Source organism: Catharus ustulatus, chromosome 2 (assembly GCF_009819885.2).
Source record: "Catharus ustulatus isolate bCatUst1 chromosome 2, bCatUst1.pri.v2, whole genome shotgun sequence".
NCBI classification, from domain to species: Eukaryota; Metazoa; Chordata; class Aves; order Passeriformes; family Turdidae; genus Catharus; species Catharus ustulatus.
The window spans coordinates 102,329,521-102,349,343 of record NC_046222.1 but is presented as its reverse complement, the minus strand read 5'-3'; the positions used below and the strand labels follow the sequence as shown (position 1 = coordinate 102,349,343).

Sequence of the window (19,823 nt, the reverse complement as noted above, 5' to 3'; positions counted from 1 at the left end):
CTGTTATTTCAACATGATTTTTAGTCCTTTGTTTGCAGAAGCTCACATCAGTGTGCTTCTTTATTTTCTTCTTTAGAATTTACTTTGATTGTTTTTCTTTTTAAAATCTAAATTAGCATATAGATGACTGCAGCGCCTCCGTGACATAGGTGTAAAGTTTATTCCTAAATATGTGTGAAGTGAGTAACATAAATATTATTTGGAACCACATATTTTTTCCCCGCTATTATTTCTTAGGTTGAGAAAATGGAATTTAAAGACATGCATGTGATCTTTTCCCTCCTACACATTTTGTATAATTCACCTGTTTGAAATTCATGAAAAAACTCACATATATCCTTCCTTTCACTTCCACTGTTTTCCCAGTGCACATGCTGTACATTGATGCAGTTGAATTGTGCTTTGTCTTTGCTATTTTTATTTACTTTTTTCTTTTTCTCACAGGATGTGGTTTATTTCAGGACACAAAAATAAAGGAAGCTGTTGATGTTGCTTTATTGTTTTTTCCTGTAATCAGCTAGCCTCTGAGGCTCATTCATTCTGACTCTGACCACATTCCCACTGAAATCACTAACAATAATTTTCATTGACTTCTTTCAAAGTTAGATTGGGTTTCCTGAAAAGAAATGCTAAAAGTTCACAATTAAGTACCCCAAAAAAGTTTTAGATGGAAACACTTTTTTTTCTTGCCTTGACACAACAAATCTATTTAGAATGCACCAAAATAGAAAGAAGTCATGAAATCTTCCTCTATTCTCACCCTTCCTTTTCATTAAAGTTACATTGTCAGTTTACATGTATTTACCAAATTAAAGAAAAAAAAATCAAATTAGATGTGAAGATAAAAAGCCTGGATAATTTATTGGTCTGGCTTGAAATCAACGTGTTTATTAATCCTCTCATGCTTGGCCAATCCAAGTGTTATTCCATGTCTTTTTTCCTGTTTTCTACCATCTGACAAAATTTCAAATGACTTTGAAGCACGTGCTCTCTATTTCCCTTAGAATCATAGACAATGCAGTGAGGATACTATCACTTCTTTTCCTGGCAGTTCAAGTCTATTGTAGTTACCCTGTCTATATATAAAATACCTTAATAAAAACCTGAGGTCTTTGATTCACACTGGTTGCCCTCTACTCCACCACCTTCACTGCTGAATTACACTTTTTCTCACAACACAGAAATACTATGCAGAGTACTCTAAAATTACATTTTTATGTTATGATTATCACCTTCCTGTTTCTGTGCAACATATCTTTTTTCAAATGATATTATTATCATTTCTATACCAAATTCTGAAGTTAAAGGACAAATAACAAGCAAAAAAAATTACTTTAAGAATAAATACTAGATTATGAACACATTGTTATTTGGCCTGTTTTAAAAGATATAAAATGTTAGGATTTCATTATTAACAAAGGTATCCACTTTAGACCTAAACATATAAAGCATCGAGCTAATTTTCTTTATGTTGAAGATACTCATGTTCCCATTGAAGGGGAAGTGGAAACCTTCTATTGACTTTGTCAGTGAAAGATTCAACCCTGAGGTAGAAATAGGTAATAAGAAAATATTAAATACAGAAATTGTACTAAGAGACTTTGGGGAGAGAAAGAAAAAGTGATTCAGCAACACAAATAATTCTGTTAAATAATTGCTGCTTTCAGGTTTTGTGAGGGCTTAGCTGTGCCTGCAGAAAAGAAATACTTTTATGCACTTTACTGAAAATGCTGACAATAAAAAAAATAGATCCACTAGAATGCACCTCATTTCTTTAAAGTATCTGTTTAACTGCTGTACTACTCTTGTAGTAACAACAATTAAAAAGATCTTATCACAAAAACTTTTGTTGTGCTGCTCAAGTACAACATTTAAAATACAACATGTAAGGATATATCTTTCAGTGGAAAGGAAGCAGAATCAATGACAAGCCTTAAACTCTGGCAAGTAGACAGGTGTACATTGCAGCCTGGACGTTCCTGAACTCAGCTGGAAATTTGTGATATTTAAGGTAGTGTATACATGAGTAAAGAAAAAAAGACACAGGAATATGACAATCAAAATTTACCTTTGAGTATGCTCTAATTAGTTCCATGTCTATAAAACACTGACTATCTGGTCACATATTTTTGTCTTAGTATTTCTTAATAAACCTGAAGGAAGATGTTTGGAAGGCTTTCAAACCTAGATCCCTCACCTATAGGTATTTAACTCGGCTTTTTCTTGTCTGCCTCTCTACTCCACTCTTCAATATAGATTTCTTTTCTAAAATTGGTTGAATATTCAGAGACTCTGTCCTTGTATGTTGTGCTACATACTTAAAAGAAGTGCTCTGATTCCATGCAGGTACACTGAATTTTTTTTAAGATTTGTATATCTAATGGCAGCTTGCTGAGTTACCCTCTACTTAAGAAAGGAACTTAGCCTCTCTTAGCGTTGTTTTTGTGGAGAGCATAAGTTCCAGATTTAGGTATTCCGAATCATCACTGGCATCAAGACCCAAGCTTTTTAGATTAATCTGGTCCCAAATATACCCCAATCATTGATTAGCACATCTTTATAACTCACTGTTAAATATGTAATATCAATTGAATCTAACATTCTTTTAGATTTTTTTAAAATTTTGTCAATTTCATTTAACTTTCTTTTAGAGATAATGACCAAGCTGTTTACCTTTCAAAAAGTAGATAGGAATTTTCTACATATACAAAAGTTCAGCAATACCATTTACTCAAGGCTATTCTTTGAGGCTTAGCTGCTACCAGACCAGGAAAAGTGCAACACAAAAGACATAATTTGATTTAAATACAAAAAAAATCTGGGCCATGAATACACATAAATCCTTTCTATTTATTAAGTCCTAGGCTGTTTAAAAGAAGGAACACTCTACAACGTTTTCTTCTATCAAAACAGTCAGATTTTGCAATATTGTCTCTTACTGAACTATTGGTAATATAATTTCAATTTTTATGTCCCATGAGAAATGGGAAGGTATGAATGGTTGCTATAATTTTATTATTAGATGCACAGATATTTCTAAATTAGTATGTATTTGAATCTGAGTATTCTAAGGAAACCAAGATTATTTCATAATTTGGTTTGTAGGCTTTAAGAAATTTCTATTAAAATTAAATTTCTTATAAAACTGAATGCATTTGAAGTGTTCTGAGACCATTTTAGAGGAAATAGTATTTGAAATTTTGAATTATAAATATTAGGCTTGTATGATGGTCCTGAACTGTGTAAGCTAGTGGGTATAATGGTGGTGACGTTGAAAACATAGGAAGCAATTAAGACTATTTTTAGCACTGTAATTCAAAGTAATTTAAAGCAATTTTAAAATAACTAATGCCATTTTTCTTATGTTTTTTATTACTTTATTGTGTTTTCCTTACTTGAATTTTTTCAGACATTCATGATCAGAACAGCAAGAAACCCGTTATGGTCTACATCCATGGTGGATCTTACATGGAGGGTACCGGAAATATGATTGATGGCAGCATTCTTGCAAGTTATGGAAATGTCATTGTTGTCACTATCAATTACAGGCTGGGGGTTTTAGGTAAGTGTCTCTTTTCTTCATAGACTTATTTGAACAAAATATTTGACTGCTGATTTTTTCCACTGATCAGTCATAGATATTTGGCTTAGTTTCGATTTTAAAACAGAACAATCTCAATTGTGGATTTTGAATTCTGTCCATTTTTTAAGGAAACTGTATAAACTACATTATTTTTGACAACTTCCCAACTACCTTCACCTTTGAAAGTAATGACTGGAAATGTTTAATGTTTTGAGAACTGGTGTCCTTTTCTTAAATAATTTATATTCCATGATTTAAAAAAAAAAAACAAGAGGAAAGATGATAAAGAATGAGTCCTCACAGTTTTAAAATTTTTGGTAATGTTAAGAAGAAGGAAAGTGTTACTATTGATCTGTATTTATTATTTTTGTCTGCAAACTGGTTTTTAGAGATATATACAAAAATAAAAGACCACATGCACTTGATGGAGTTTGTGTTGAAGGTAATAGCCAATCAAGGGGTTTTAAGGGGTTTTAAGGAGTACATTGACATTATCTTCAAAAATACAAGAAACTTCTTAATCATGTTACATAGCATGTACCAAGCTATTGTCCAAAATAAGGTTTATTTATTTATTTTTTGAGGCTCTGCTTTTCCATAGAAAAATGAAATCTAAAAAATGGCAGATAAAGATAGACATTAGAAATATTTGTTATCTTAATGAAAAAGCTTAGAGTTTGTATAGAATGCTCAAATGCTCATGTTTCTGGAGTTTTAGATACACACGGTAAGGTACAGCAATCTTTTTTGTGTGTCTTTTTACAAGGATTTTTTGATCTTGCTTTTCTTAATAGCAAAGCTGATCTATATTCATGGCATGTACTGTTTTGGAGCACAGAAGACTTCTTTTGCTGAGTTATCTGTTCATGTTGTTGTGGGTTTCAATGGCGTTTGATTTTTAAGTGCCCACCCCAAGTCACATACAAACCTGTTGTTAATGACAGAGATGTGTAATTCTATCACTATTATCTCACCTTGTAATGAAGGAGTATACATCAAATTGATCTCAGGGCTGAATTGCTGGAAATGCTGAACTCTGGAAAATTCAGTTAAATGAACATGCATACTGGATCTTATACTCTTCATAAATGTTATTATTGTTCTTGAGGTACATAAAATTATTTTTCTTTCAGTCTATAGTGTGTCATTAATAGCAGTATATAGAAAAAGTATTAGGATCACATAGATAACCACTGCATGATATTAGACAGACAATTATAGAACCAAGAAATGGTTTGGGTTGAAAAGGATCTTCCAGGATCATCCAGTCCAACCATGATGGGAAGGGATATCTGTTACACCAGGTTGCTCAAAACTCCATCCAACCTGACCGTGAACACTTCCAATGATGAGACATCCACAACTTCTCTAGGCAACCTGTTCCAGTGTCTCCCCACCCTCATAATAAAAAATTTCTTTTGTCCCCTGTCCTGTCACTGGAGGCCTGGTTAAAGGCCATCTTTCTTGGAAGCACCCATTGTATATTGCAAAGACCCAATAAGATCTCCTAGGAGCATTTTCTTCCCCAGGTCCCAGTTCAGATTTTCTGAGCATTTTTGTGGCTCTCCTATGGACCTACCTTAGTTGGTCCGTGGCTTTCTTATGCTGGGGACCCCAGAGCTGGATGCAGCATTCCAGGTGGGGTCTTACAAGACCAGAGTAGAGACACAGGATCACCTGCATCAACCTGCTTGTCACACTGCTTTTGATGCAGCCCAGGATGTGGTTAGCTTTCTGGGCTGCAAGTGCATGTTTCTGTCCCTTGTCCAATATTTTCATCCACCATTATCCCCAAACCCATTCTTTCATCACCAATATGGGGGTTTCTTCAAATGCTGGTACAGGACCTTGCACTTGGCTCTCTTAATCTTCTTGAGGTTTCCACTGGTCCACTTTTCAAGCCTTTCAAAGTTCTTCTGCATGGCATCCCTTCCCTCTGGTATATGAAGTACAATACTCACTTTTGTGACAACCACACGCTTCCTGATGGTGCACTTAATCCCCCTGTCTGTGTCCTTAATGAAGGGAATCAATAGCACTGGACCCAGTATGAACCTTTAAGAGACACCACTGGTAATTCCGCCTTCCATTTGTACATTTAGCTGTTGACTGCAACTTTTGAGTACATGGCCATTCAGCCAGTTCCTTATCCATCCAACAGTCCATACATCAAACTCATATTTCTTCAATTCATTGTCAAGGATGTTATGGGGAATCTTATCAAATTTCTTAAAAACCTCCAGGAAGATAACATCCAGGCAGATAACACTGATTGTTCTTTGTTTGCTGCTGATGGTGTCGCATTATTGTACATGGCCTCTTATATTTGAGTTTAGCCAGACAAGAATTGCCCTTGGTGAAGCCAGGATACTGTCTCTAGTCACGTTTCTGTCTTGCATATGCTTCAGTATAACTTCCATAAGGATCTGTTCTATGATCTTTTCGGGCATGGAGGGGAAGCTGACTGGTCAGGACTTCCCAGGGTCCTCCTAAGTATCCTTCTTAAAACAGATGTGATATTCCCTCAGACACTGGGGCCTTCTCTGATTCCCTGGCTTTTCAAATAAGGTGGAAATTGGCTTAATGGCTATAACTGGCATTTCCCTCATGACCTTTTTATTGGGTCCCATGGACTTCTGTATGTTATAGTTCCTCAGATGATCCAAAAACTGATTTACTACAATGGTAGAGACTTAATTCCGCCAATCTCTGCCTGAAAATTTGGGGATGTGATAAATGTAGGAAGAGAGATTACCAGTGAAAACTGAGGAGCAAAAAAAAAAGGTTTTAGTACCTCAAACTTCTTCATGGCATTTTTCAATAGTTCTCTTGTCTTATTTATTGTGGGAAATACATCTTCCTTTTCTGAGCAACATATCTGTAAGAGCCCTTCTAGTCAGTCTTCATATTCCTTGCAAATTCAGCTCCAGCTGTGCCTTAGCTTCTCTGATCCCATCCCTACACATCTGGACAGCATCTTCATCTTCTCCCTAGAGTATATGTCCCTGGTTCTACTTCCCCAAAGTATGGCTACAACAGAGAAATGGAAAATACTGGTCCAAAGTAAAGGAAAAGAAAGATGTATGTGTCAGAAAAATACCTTTTTAAAATGTAGCTGTAGCATCATGACATTTAGGGATATAAAGTATTTTAACTGAATCATAGAGACTAATATTATCATCTCTATCTTTTCTCCTCGCATATAAGTCTTAAAATATAAAATATAAGTCTTTAGATTGTGCACTGAACAATATTTATCTGTAACTCCAAGATACTCTCTGTCTTAGAGGACTGCAGAGATGCTCTGGGAATAATTTCCTCATCTCTTTCTTTCTCTCTAAGTAGCACTATGACAAATTAGCAGAGAAATAGGCCCAAGGTTTTCCAACTTTTTAATTATTTATCTCTTTCCTTTGAGTTCTAGAATTTCCTCTAATTTCTAGATCCCCAAGAATGCATGCAGCAATAATACGGGTTGTTGTTATTTAGAAGGCCATATTTTCCCTTTAAGTATAAATACGCATTTATCAAAATGCATTCCAAGGATAGGATACTTTTGGGATAATAAAATAAATATTTTTCCATTTTCCTTCCACTTGTTGTAGTGGGCACTGTTTGAGGAGTGTTATGGTGCTGAGTTTAATTTCTTATGTACTTCAAGGCTTGTGAGGATCCTGCCTCTGCCCAGCTAGGCAGTTTCTGTTTTTACTCATACCTCACCACAGTGATGACTGAAGATGCTACTGGAACTACAGGAAGCTGCTAAATTGTCCCAGTGTGAGGCAGTGCAGCTCTATATTGAAAAGTTCAACACTTTAAAACACAGAAGTACTAAATCACATGGTAGTTCCCACCCCTCATTACATGCTTTAAACACAGTGTAATTTTTATATTATACATATTTTTTTCAAAAACAGAGTTGAATTTTCAAAATTTCAAAGCTATTTAGAGAATTATTTAACAAAAATAATAGAAATTTATGAGAGTAGGAGGGAGAATAGATATCCTAGTTAAAAGTATGTTCTAGTGTCACAAGAAATTGAATGGTTTGAATGACCTGACTCACCCAATCTAGATACTGCTCAATTCCTCTTTATTATCTAAATTCTTAGTCTTTGAGGATATGCCTTTAGAAGTAGCAACATCTCTCCAACACAACTATAAGCACTCTTTTAGTGCCTTTTTCAGGATTATGTTGGCAGGAAAAATACAAAAGAGGGATTTGTGTTTAGTATCATTTTACAGAGACAAGTCCTGAATTGTCTGTGTCATGGTGAGATTTCAATATGCTGAATCTCTGCTTAGATTGTATAACAGCAGAAAGTAAACCAGACAACTCAGCCTCCCTAAAAAAAATAATTTAAAAAAATTGCTATATTGAAAGAGGAATGTTCTTGTGTGACCTATTAAAGACAAAACCAGAGATGATTTCTAGAAATATGAATCAGACATTTCGAAGCCAGAATCTTATTCAGAAAAACAAGAAATGGAAAACCTGAGATGAATTCTAGAAATGTGAATGAAGTATTCAGAAGGCAGAGCTAAATGAAACATCTACTACAGTAAAATGAGACATGCTAAGAGTTCAGAATTGTGAAATTGACTTAGCATTTCCAAGACCCCTTGAAATTTAACATTTTCTTCCCCTTAGAATTCTAAATCATGCAGATAAGAATAGACTCGCTCTCATCTATCTGCCTTTTTGGCCATAAGCATCCATTTTAAGTACTCTGTCTGAAAAGTCTGGAGTTCCTTTTAGCTGAAATTATAACCACATGCAATTATAATCTAAGTAATCATATTAGACAGTGCAATATAAATCAAGTTTACATGGAAGCTCCATACATCTTCAAGTTAGTGAGAACCTTAGCTTGTTCTATTTCACTGAGTACTTGTGCAAGTTACAACATGGACAAAGTGTATGTTGTAAATTAATTGCTTAGGATTTGACTATTTTAGGTCCCTTCCAACACAGCTACATGGGGTGGGCTCTATTCTATTCTATTCTATTCTATTCTATTCTATTCTATTCTATTCTATTCTATTCTATTCTATTCTATTCTATTCTGCAGTAATCAAATAAAGCAAGCAGTGTATGACCCCATGGGACAGATTCTTGTGTATGCTGCAAAACGTTGAAATTTATCTTCGATATATAATGGCTGTACAGAATTACTCTGCATTTTAAATTTTATGATACAGGTATCTGTTCCGTTTGTGGCTCTGGACAACCCTTCTCTACCTCCAGAGTGTGTGATTCCACTAGTACAGGAAACCTAAAGGCGGTCTCCTGGTAGAAAAGGCCAGAGGTAATAAAACATGGGAATGACCCAGGAGCTGGGTGTGCTAAGTAAATCGATCTCATGCTTACTCAGAAAGGAGGTTTATTTAGACTCACTAAGCTTATTGTGACTCCTTCTATTGTTGAAGCCAATACAAACTTCTCTTCATTACCTCACTTATATCTCTAAGCTTCATGCAGCTTTCCTGGCCAGTTTGGTCCCTCATGTTTCGTCTCAGTTGACTAACAATTTGTTAGCTAATTTCAGTTTTCATAGGTGATTTTCTAGTCCAGTGTAATTCCTAAATTCCCAGAATGGCACCTGTGAATCCCACTGCTATAGACATATTTTTGTAGACATTGCAAATGTGATCTTTAATTGGTTTTTCTGCTTTTGGTAAAACTTGTCTCATATTTTAATTATATTATTACAGTCACAGAAATTGTATTTGTGCAAATGCAGCTTGTAAGCTCTATCCATATACCCTTTGATTTAGACTGTTCCATTTCAAATATCAGAAGCAACAAATACTTAAGTTACAGTGTCATCAGAAGCTATATGTACACTTGTAGAGCTTCGAAAATAATATTGATTGTTGAAATGTAATCATCAAAAGTGGAATTTAGCAAGAAACTTTTGAGGGAGTTAATTTTATCTAAATGCAACAAAATCCACTTTCCTCAGGCTTGGTGGATTGACCCAGTTGACTAAGATAGTAGATTATGGTTTTATAAAATAATTTCTATCATAGTCTGTGTAGTGAAACAGAACAAAAAGCTACAAGTCAGTGGAAAAGGACCCTTTTGGCCTGATCTGTGAGCCAGTTACTAACCTAGTGATGATGTGTTTACCCAGCTGAGTGTTGCATATTATCCAGAAAGATACCATGAGAGACATGTTTTTGGATCTGTTTGTTTTTTATTTTTCTATTAAGAAGGTTCTGGCTGGCTAAAAGAAATGCATATTAAATCCACCATTTTGTAGGAGATAATATTTTATACAGAAATTAGAAGGAAAAGAGAAAAATAACCACCCCTTGGAAATGAGACTTTTAACACAATCAGATAGTGTGTGTGTGTGTGAGGTAAATATCATTATGTTGCTCACAAGGAGACAGGGGACCATCTTGGTGTAGTTAAAAGAGTTAAAAATTGCATGATAGCACCAGCACTTGGAAGGATAGCACAAAAAAATGCATTTTTTCCTGAATTATTTTATAACTCCCATGTAATTCCTTGTAATTAGACCCTATATTATTTATTCACACAGTATATGAATATACAGTGTTGGGAGCTAAAAACATGGTTCCAGTGTGGTTTTGGAGTTTCCATTTGAGAACAGATGGATTTTATTTTTTTTTTGCTTTAATATCTCCAAAAGCCTCTGTAAAATATCTGAGAATATTGAATGAGTAAAGCTTTTTTGGTGATGGATGTTAAGTGCATTCCTCAATAGATATCTGCAGGTAAAGGTTAGCAGCTGAGAAAGGCCATCCATTTCCATCTTTTCATTTCTGCTTTCTAATTGAAAATTATGGTTTCCATTTAGAAAACCAAAATAATGTGTCCTTTTGGCTTTCATTAGTGCCAAGTTTCCTGTGATAGCACTTGTTCATTTAAAGCTCACATTGATTAGGAGAGAGCATAACAATACTGGATGTAATAAAATTACTGTTAAAAAAGTGAGAAGGATAAAATGATTTAAGAATTTTCCATTCTTCTGCTCCCCATTTTCATACCAACTGTGGATTGTATTATGTATGTTTCCTAAAAATAAGTACCCTCCCTTTGGGATCTGGGAAAAAGTAAAATTAATAAATACTTCAGAAGAATTTAAGAGAATTATAAAATCAGAAGGTTCCCAAGTTTCATCACTCATACAATCTTAATTTTCATAAAGTCAGATCTTAGACATGCAAAGAAACAAAACCAATTTCTGTAAGTATAATGAATAAGTTTTTGTTTTCATTTCTGCTAGAAATGTTAAATCAATGTTTAACATTTACTCAGGTGTGTGAATTTTTGAAACAACTTAATATGATTTCTCACATTTCACTTGTGTTCCATGTAAAACAAGTTGTCTGATTGTGAATATTTGTGCTCCTTAAAAATATTTCCACATTTTAATAGCTAGCAGGAACCTAACTGCATTATGTCTGTTTTATAATCTCATCTGTAATGTCTAGTTTAGTTCCTATCAGAAGATATTCCATTAAAAAAAGAAGGTAACAAATAATACTTTGATTTCCAGAGATTGTCTAGCCCACAACCAAGTACCACACTGAGACTAATTAACATGAAAAAAATGTTATGCCTTTTTACTTTCAGTGGGATTGCATTAGCCCCCAACAAGACATAATAAGTGAAAATTTTCTTCTGTTGAGAGTCTTACAGGGAGAAATACTTCCATTAAAACTTTTATGTTTTTGACACTGATGATCTATTTACTGTAAACTTCCAGGAGATTTGACTATAAAGTTCCTTAACTTCTGTATAATTTTCCTTTTACCAGGAAATACAGAGAGAATTCCTGTTTCTTGGACAGAGGGTAAACAAATCAAACCAGCAACCAAAAAAATCCCATACTTTCTGTATATAACTTTGATTTTACTGTGGGAAGTAGAAGGAATCAAACACACATTCTGCCCTAGATTGTTAATTGTTTTTAATCAAGGACTTGGATTAATCCTTGATAAAAATACAAGGAATTAAATTCTGGATATCCTTGAATAAAGGGTAGCTTACAGATGTTGTCCTCCCAAAATAGACGAGAGAAAAAGTTATGACTCATAAGGTCCTAATTTCATCTTTACTTTTCCCTTGCTCTTGGCAGAAATTACATTGCTTAAATTGGTGACTTCTCAAAGAAGCAAAAGGTTTCTCTTCTCTGCTAATGTGGATTACAGACTGACAAAAAAAAAATCTGTTTTTTTCATAGCAGTAGTGTGACAGGAGAGTAATTGCTTTTTTCTATACAACCACAACCAGGAGCTCATGGCACTTTTTATCTGCTTATATATATGCACATGGTGTCTACAATGTTAGACTCAAGATTATTTCTTTCTGAAATGGTCTTATCTTCATTTTCAAATTCTGTAAATCCATTTTTAAAGAAAGAATATTTCCACCACTTATCTTGGCACATGGAAGTTTCTGCTGTTTTTCAGAATGGCAGAATTTAAATTATTTGGTTATTTTATGAGGAAAGAAAAAGGGGACCTTTGTGAAAAATCTTTCCAGTCATGCATTTGAGTCCTAACACCATCTTTGATGCATTCCTCTGGATGGATTCAAGGACCTTCTCATTCTTCTTCAATCACAGGGCCCAGAACTATACTGGAGATGAAGCTGAATAAGGGGTCTGGTTTGAGCATCTGGTGATGCACCCCAGGATGGGGTTTGTCCTCTTGGCTACCTGGACACCCTGCTGAGCCTGCTGCTGACCAGCATCCCTAGATCCCTTTCTTCAGGGCTGCTTCCAGCTGCTCCTGTCCCAATATATACCTGTGTTTTTACCTCTGATTCTAGTCAAGTCTCAATTGAAATGTAAGTTAATTTTACTGAGACCTTTATATGCCTACTGAAGCCAGCTAGTCTTGCCTGTGGCTGATAGAAGAGAATAAAATCCAGCTAGACTTCTAATTTTCAGTATCAGCAAGTTTTCAATAAGTTTTATCTCTTAGGCACCTTTAAAAATAATAAAAAGTTATTTAATAATAATTTATCTTCATAAGCAATGTGTTTTATTAAAAATACTCTGCCCCCCTCATGACCTTCATGGAGGAAATATACATGGACAACACTTATGAGAAAATATTCCAGAGATTTACTTCAAATACATTCTTCTGAAAGAGAAACTTTATGGGGAAGATAAAAGTCCATTGTGCATATCTGCTAAAATAACACAGATCTTGAACTACTATTTCTTCTTCATAACTGCATGCAATGTATTCAATAACCTGTGGGACAAATTTTTCTAATATTCATGATGAAATCCTCCTGCTGTTTAAATCAGTAAGACTTTTGCCTTTCAATTTAAGGTATCCAGTTTTCACCTTCAAATGGTTTTCCTTAAAACGATGTATCTTACTGCAGAGAAGCTCTTCCTTTTATTTTAATAACTTGAATCTGCAATAATTTGAAAAGATCATAAGAGGAAGCAAATCACTCCAACAAAGAAGTATCTCAGTCTGGTAATTAGTTAGCTATATAGCTGAATCATCAAGGACAAATTGCCTGCATCTTGGTATCTGTCAAAAGGTGGTACCTAAAAGAAGAACATATTAAAATTCAAATTCTCATATCTGGAAACACCTTCTATGTCATCTCAATGAAGTGAAATTTCATTTAGAAACATAAAAAGACCAGTCACCACAGAAGTTCTAAATTGGTGACATTTTACCCTTTCCACATTTAAATTTTTTTTCTGAAGGCAGTGCTCAGACTATGTGACTTTGATTTACCCTGCCTAAGCAAAATTAAATTGATGTCTTAGGGAAATAATATATATAGAGATAGTGCTTTAGAAATTCTAATGAATCTCCTATGCAATTTCCTATTTATATGAAGAAGTAAATAGAAGACAAGGTCAGAAAAATCATACAGCCATAGATTCATAGAATGGCCTGGGTTGGAAGGCACCTTAAAAGTCATTTAATTCCAACCCCCATGTCATAGGCAGGGACACCTTCCACTAGACCAGGTTCCTCAGATCCCCATCCTCCTGGCCTTGAACACTGCTGGGGAGGGGGCATTCACAGCTTCTCTGGGAAGCATGTTCCAGTCCTTCACCACCAGTAAAGGATTTTTTAAAATATCTATTCTGAACCTTCTCTCAGTTTTAAACCATTCCTGCCTGTGCTGTCACTTCATGCTCTTGTAATAGTCCCTCCACACCTTTCTTGTGGGTCACTCCAAAGCCTTCCCTTTCCCAGGATGAATAATCCCATTTATCCTGATAGGAGAGGTGCTCAGTACCTCTAATCAACTTAGCAGTCACCTGGATTCACTCCAAAAGGTCGATGTCCTTCCTGTGCTGGGGATTCCAGGGGGAGTCTCAGCAGAGCCCAGAGTATAGGGACAAAACCACCTCCCTCAGCTTGCTGGTCATACTTCTTTTGATGCAGCCCTGGATAGTACTGGTTCTCTGAAAGGCAAGCACACATTTTAGGGTGATGTCCACCCATCTCTCACCCATCAGTATCCCTCAATTCCTTCTTGGTAAGGCCTAAGAAAATAAGAACTAGCGATATTGACAAATATAGTTTGGCATATTTACAATTTAATATATTTTACTTAGGAAAAAAACTAGCATCTTCCCTTCTCAGGTAAAATGAAACATTTTTTCTTACTGTACTCAAGCTTACTGTTGCTTATGGGAAAAGCAAAACTGCTTTCAAAAATTCTGAGCAGGGTCTTTGGTTATTCTCACTGATCACTAACACATAGCATTGGTAAAAATGTAATTTAAGCAGACAGGTTTAGAGAAAGTTCCTGCACTGAAGAGTATAACAACAAAAGTTAGAGTCAGCATGTGTCTGAGCAAGCTGTGATTTTCTAACTTTCCTTGTTTTTAATTTGTAAGGACATCTGCAGGATGATCTTGAACTATATCAGTATTCAAAAAATTTACATCCAATTCAATGTGCTGTAAGTTTATATTCTAAATAATTGTTTTCCATTTTTCCTGGTTTATTTTTCTTGATGCTTATCTGAAATAGATCAAAATCACTTATTACATCCTACATGTAGCAAATCTGACTGGCAGATGTTAAATAATTTTTTTTACGTTGCCTGTAAGCTACTACCTGCACTTTAGCAAATGAGACATTTTACAGAATTTACAAAATATCCCAAAACATTGGTTAAGCACTATGGGCAGTTTGTCAATGCAATTTGAATCCTGAATACAGTTTCTTGTAAAGTGTGGGAAGTTGCACAGTTGTCTTATGCCTAGGTATGCAAGACAATAGCCTGGATTATTTGTAAAATACATGGGAGATGTACTGGAAGTGCTGTCAGAACTTCATCTTTAAAAAAAAACAACAAAATCAAGGACATTGTGCTTATATATACAAATTACTTTTTTAGTCTTGTTGAATACATTGTGAGCTATAGTTTAGGGGGAAATGCAGAATTTTGAACATTAGACACCCCAAAAGTTATCACATATTTGCTTCTATTGTTTTATAGTGGTTGTGAGATGGAGTATTATTAAATGTTTTCAAGTAGAATTTACTCTTCAAGACAAAAACATGTTTAAAGAGCTTTATTTAAGCAGAACTGTGAACTTTGTGTATCACTCAGGGTTAGGAATCAGACTACATCATCTTAGATAAATCTGTTCATTTACTGAGCTGCTCATAGAGAAACTCATGTTGAAAATGAGCAGAAGTAGTGAAGTAGCAAGAAGCAATAACTTCATAGACATTCAGAAGATCAATGGCGAATTCAAGAATACAAGTAACATTCTTTGAACGAATGCTGGGCTACTACATTCTGTAATGACTATTTGAAAACAGCTGCTATAGAAACCTTCTACATGATAAACCCAAAAGGTATGGACACAATCAATTCCCTTTAGAAAAAGGGATTCTAGTATGTTGTCATGGTTTCATCAAGCCCCACTCAGCCACTTGCTCACTCCTGTACCTGTAAGATCAGGGAGAAAACAGGAGGGATAAAAGCCAGAAAACTCATGGGTTGAGATAAAGACAGTTTAATAGCAAAAGCAGAAGACACACACACAAGCAAAGCAAAACAAATAATTAATTTGTTGCTTCCTATGGGCGGGCAGATGTTCAGCCATCTCCAGGAGAGCAGGGAGCCATCACATGTTGCAGTTATTTGGGAAGACAAACACCATCAGCCCAAATGTCCCTCTCCTTCTTCTCCCCACTTTATATGCTGAGCACAATGTCAGATAGTCTGGAATATTCCTTTGGTCAGCTGAGGTCATCTGTGCCAGCTGTGTCTCCTCCCAGTCTCCTTGCACCTCCAGCTTCCTCCCCAGTGTGGCAGTAGAAAAAGCAGAAAAGGCCTTGGCTCGGTTTAACAAGTTTCTGATTTTGGCCAAGCAAAGAAAACATACTGTTAATATAAATGGAAATATTTTAATCTTTCTCTGCCTTTCTCCCATCCTGTTCAGTTAATAAATAGAAAACTAAGCATTTTCTTGTACTTATACAGTTTATTTTTCAAACTGTTATGTATAAAATGTGTGCTTATCTGAAACTGAAATTTCTTTTTGTAAAATTAGTAAGAAGTAGATAATTATTTCCCCTTTTAAATAATGAGCCTTTATTACTTTAAACAGTCATAATTTTTTTAAAGTGAGAAATTGCAAGTTTTGGAGAAATTGCAGGTGTGAGTTATGCCATTTCTCAATGAACATCCTCTGATATACATAAAAAGCAAATCACTTCAGGAAAATATGGACTAGTTGAAAAAAGAAACTCAACTTTTTAATATCTCTTGTGATCCTAAATTGTAGCATCTTTTAAATTTTTATCTTTCAGAATAAGATAATATTGCTAAGCAGAATGTATGGTTTTGCAGATACAGGGATTATTAAAATACTGGCCTTTAAAATAATAATGAAAGAAGAAGGGAAGAACTGTTGAGTAGAATGTTAATTTCTTCCTATGCTACTTTTAGACTTTTTTTTTTTAATATACTTTACACAGTTCCCTAATTTTTTCTACAGTCGAAATAAGGTCAAACATTTCCAAGAGCAGCTGTTACAAGAAATTTCTTCTTGCATGGACGTTTCCCTTGGGCACTGATTCTTTTCTGTACTGTAAAATAGGAGAATTCCTTATTAAAATAACACTTTAAATATTGAAACATTTAAGACTAGTGCAAAGATAAAAATTTGTTGTCCTGTAAGACCAAGAAATTACTGAATGCAAGCAAGTATTCTCTATTTAGAATCATTCGAACTTATGGGTGCTTATGGGGCATATTTAACACTATTCATTGTTTAGCTCAGGGGAAAAAAACTTCACAAAATGGTTTCTCTGTGTAAGAGTGAGATCTTATGTAAAGCTGTAACTCCTGATTATAAATTCTTTCAACAAGTGTAATTTCAGATAGTAATTGCTCTGGTTTTCCATATTCTTTTTTATTGTTGTTATATTCAGCTTTAATTAGAAGTTATAGTTTGGTTATGACTTTATCTGGAAATTTCAGATCATACAAAGTGTTTACTGACTTTGAAACCCCTGCAAAATCTTTGACCCCTGAATTTTTACTGACTTTGAAACCCCTGCAAAATATTTGACCCCTGAATTTTTCCTTCTCTCATTTCCCTTTTAATGATAGATTAGGACACAGGATAGGGAACTGAGAGAACTTGCCTTGAACTGTGCAATGAGTTAATCAGAGGTAAAATTCTTTCTTTTAGTCTATTCCAGCAAACATGAAACTCTCGACTGAGGGAAATTATTTCATACATCTGACTGAAAGAAGTTTCTGCAGATCATAGTTATAGACTCCAACAAACTCATCCATTTTTTTAATGGCTGCATTAGAATTGGCATATGCAAGAGAACAGTAATGGTGTTTTGCAGCCTGAAGTTTAGAAATAACATGAAAGGGATAGATCAGAGTCACATTCTTTGATGCTTCCAATATAATAAATATAAATTTCTAAAAATAAACAGGACAGCATCAGAAACTGTGAAAAAACATGTTTCGTGGTCATCAGATTCTTTGATCATCTGCTTCTTATATAACTTTTTCTGAAAGATACTGCTGTAACTTTGTCATATTTCTTATAATGTCTTCTGGTGGTGCCAGATAGGTTGTGCATATCCCTACATCCCTGAAAAGATGCTTACTCAGATGCAATCAAAATTATCATGAATGTAAAGCTTGTAAAAAATGAAAAGACATCCTTGCAACAGTTTATTTTTTTTCTATAGACCTGACTATACTTTAATTTATTTCTCTGCATATATTTATTATGTCTAGTGTTTTTGAAGTAATACTCAGACCATGTAAAACAGTGGATTTACCAGTTGCGTTGCAAAACAGAAAATAAAATTTTAAAAGTCACCAGTATTTTCATCCATTAACTCATCTTGGCATATTCTGTCTCCTGTGCCACATAATAATCTTTGACTCATTGATGCAGGGACATGAAATGTTGTATTTCCTTAAGTTGGCTGCTTTCATGTATTCCTCCTATTTATGCCATGTATCTTTGTTCCTCCTGGTAACCCAGGAACCACATTCAAGTCCTCTTAGTCAGAGTTGACTGTTTTGTGTGTAGGAGCATCAGATGTTTCTTGCATACTGCCTAGAGATGAAAGGACTGAAGGTTACCTTTAACACAGTTTCAAGGTCTCATTGTACATTGTGCCATAATTATATTCTGAAGTTCACTCTGTATTTTGCACATGGACTGGCTAGACAGTTATGTTCAAAGGGTTGATTGGCTTCTAAAAATAGGAGAATTAAAAATAACATGGGAAAGAGCAAAATTGAATGCCAGGAGCAGATAAAATACTCAGATGCCAGGTAAAGAAAAAGCAGACACAACCAAATCCGAACTAGATAATCACCATGTTGAATTGAGGCTGAATTTGGTGATAAGGGTTAAGATGAAAGGACCTTCAATTGCTAGAGCTTTATTAAGTTATAAAATATTTAATTAAGTTATTTTTAATTTATTTTTTAATATCAAGCCCTCTAAGTTACTCTGCAGATTACCTTCTATTGTTTTGGTGGGGGGGGAGGTTGGTAATTGATTAATTATTTAAAACTTCAGTACCTTTATATGACAGAGGCTGGCAACTGGAATATCTGAATGAAAGCTGTAAGTGTAAGAAGGAAAAGCTTACAATCTGTGACAGAGGTATTGTGCATGTGGCTATCACTAAACAGACATCCAATTAGTCCAGTAAAAGAAAAGCTCATGTATTTAGAGAATAGTCTGATACGGAAAACATGGTTTGTGCCAAGAACAAAGAATCCCTTAAAAATAATAAATAATATTTACTTTCAAAAAAGCTTTCTAAAAGGAAGGAATAAATAAATAAATAACAACACATTATACATACATATATTTTCTTCTTTATTGACTTAACTAAAACCATGCCTGTACTAGTGTTTAATTATGTTTGAGAGATTTCCTTCTTTTTCATAGTCTAATTACATAAGTATTATAAATAATACTTATCTTTTTCTTTAAATCATCTGTTTTGAAATCTTGTGAACATTTTTCAGATAAGAATATTCAAACTTAATTCATGAGAGTATAAATCTAGGTTTTGAGTATGCAAGTTCTAGGCTTTGTAATAGTGTGGAAAATGGAATTTCTACATATACTTCTCAGTAGTAATATTTTTTCTTAAGTTATTCTGATCCTTATCTACCAAATTTTTGGGCTCAAATTTCACATCTTTATTTCTCAACCTACTTTCAGTACACAGATAGATATGTAAATTTTAACAAATATCGTGACCATTGTTGTGGAATAGACTGAAATAACATACATTTATTTACTCATAGAAAAGACAGTCTTGTCAAAGACCTTGAAAAGTAATAGAAGAACAGCAATTGCCTGTTCCTAAAGAGCAGTGTCTGTTGCAGGGAGAATCACTACCTTCCTCAGTGGTGTTAACAAGTAGACTTACTGATGAAAACCAGTTCTATGTATTACATGGTGCATGAAAGATCAGTGCATTAACATATTTTAATCATTTTTAAATTCATTATAAGCACATTCTGAATAGTTCTGCATTTTTTGTCATAAGTTACCTTTTCTTCTGATTTTTTCTTTTTTTTTCTTTTTTTTTCAAATGTAAAGGTTAACACAAAGTTGAAGGATCAAACTCTGCACATTAAGTTTTCCATGAAGAAGTAGGGATTTCAGTGGTGCCTTTAGAAGACAGAAATTTTGTTATAGCCATGAAAGAGACAAACAAAAACTATTGCAGCTGTGTTTATACCAAG

General features: G+C 34.5%; 1 protein-coding gene across 2 annotated transcripts in view; it reads left to right on the top strand.

The window, feature by feature from the left end:
* The window catches only part of NLGN4X (neuroligin 4 X-linked), a 164,845-nt gene that overhangs the window by 94,715 nt on the left and 50,307 nt on the right, over positions 1-19,823 (top strand). For both annotated transcript variants that reach the window (XM_033086732.1, XM_033086727.1), the window contains one exon: positions 3,410-3,562. In XM_033086732.1, coding sequence (XP_032942623.1) covers positions 3,410-3,562 — 153 coding nt within the window. The remainder of the gene's footprint in view (positions 1-3,409; positions 3,563-19,823) is intronic.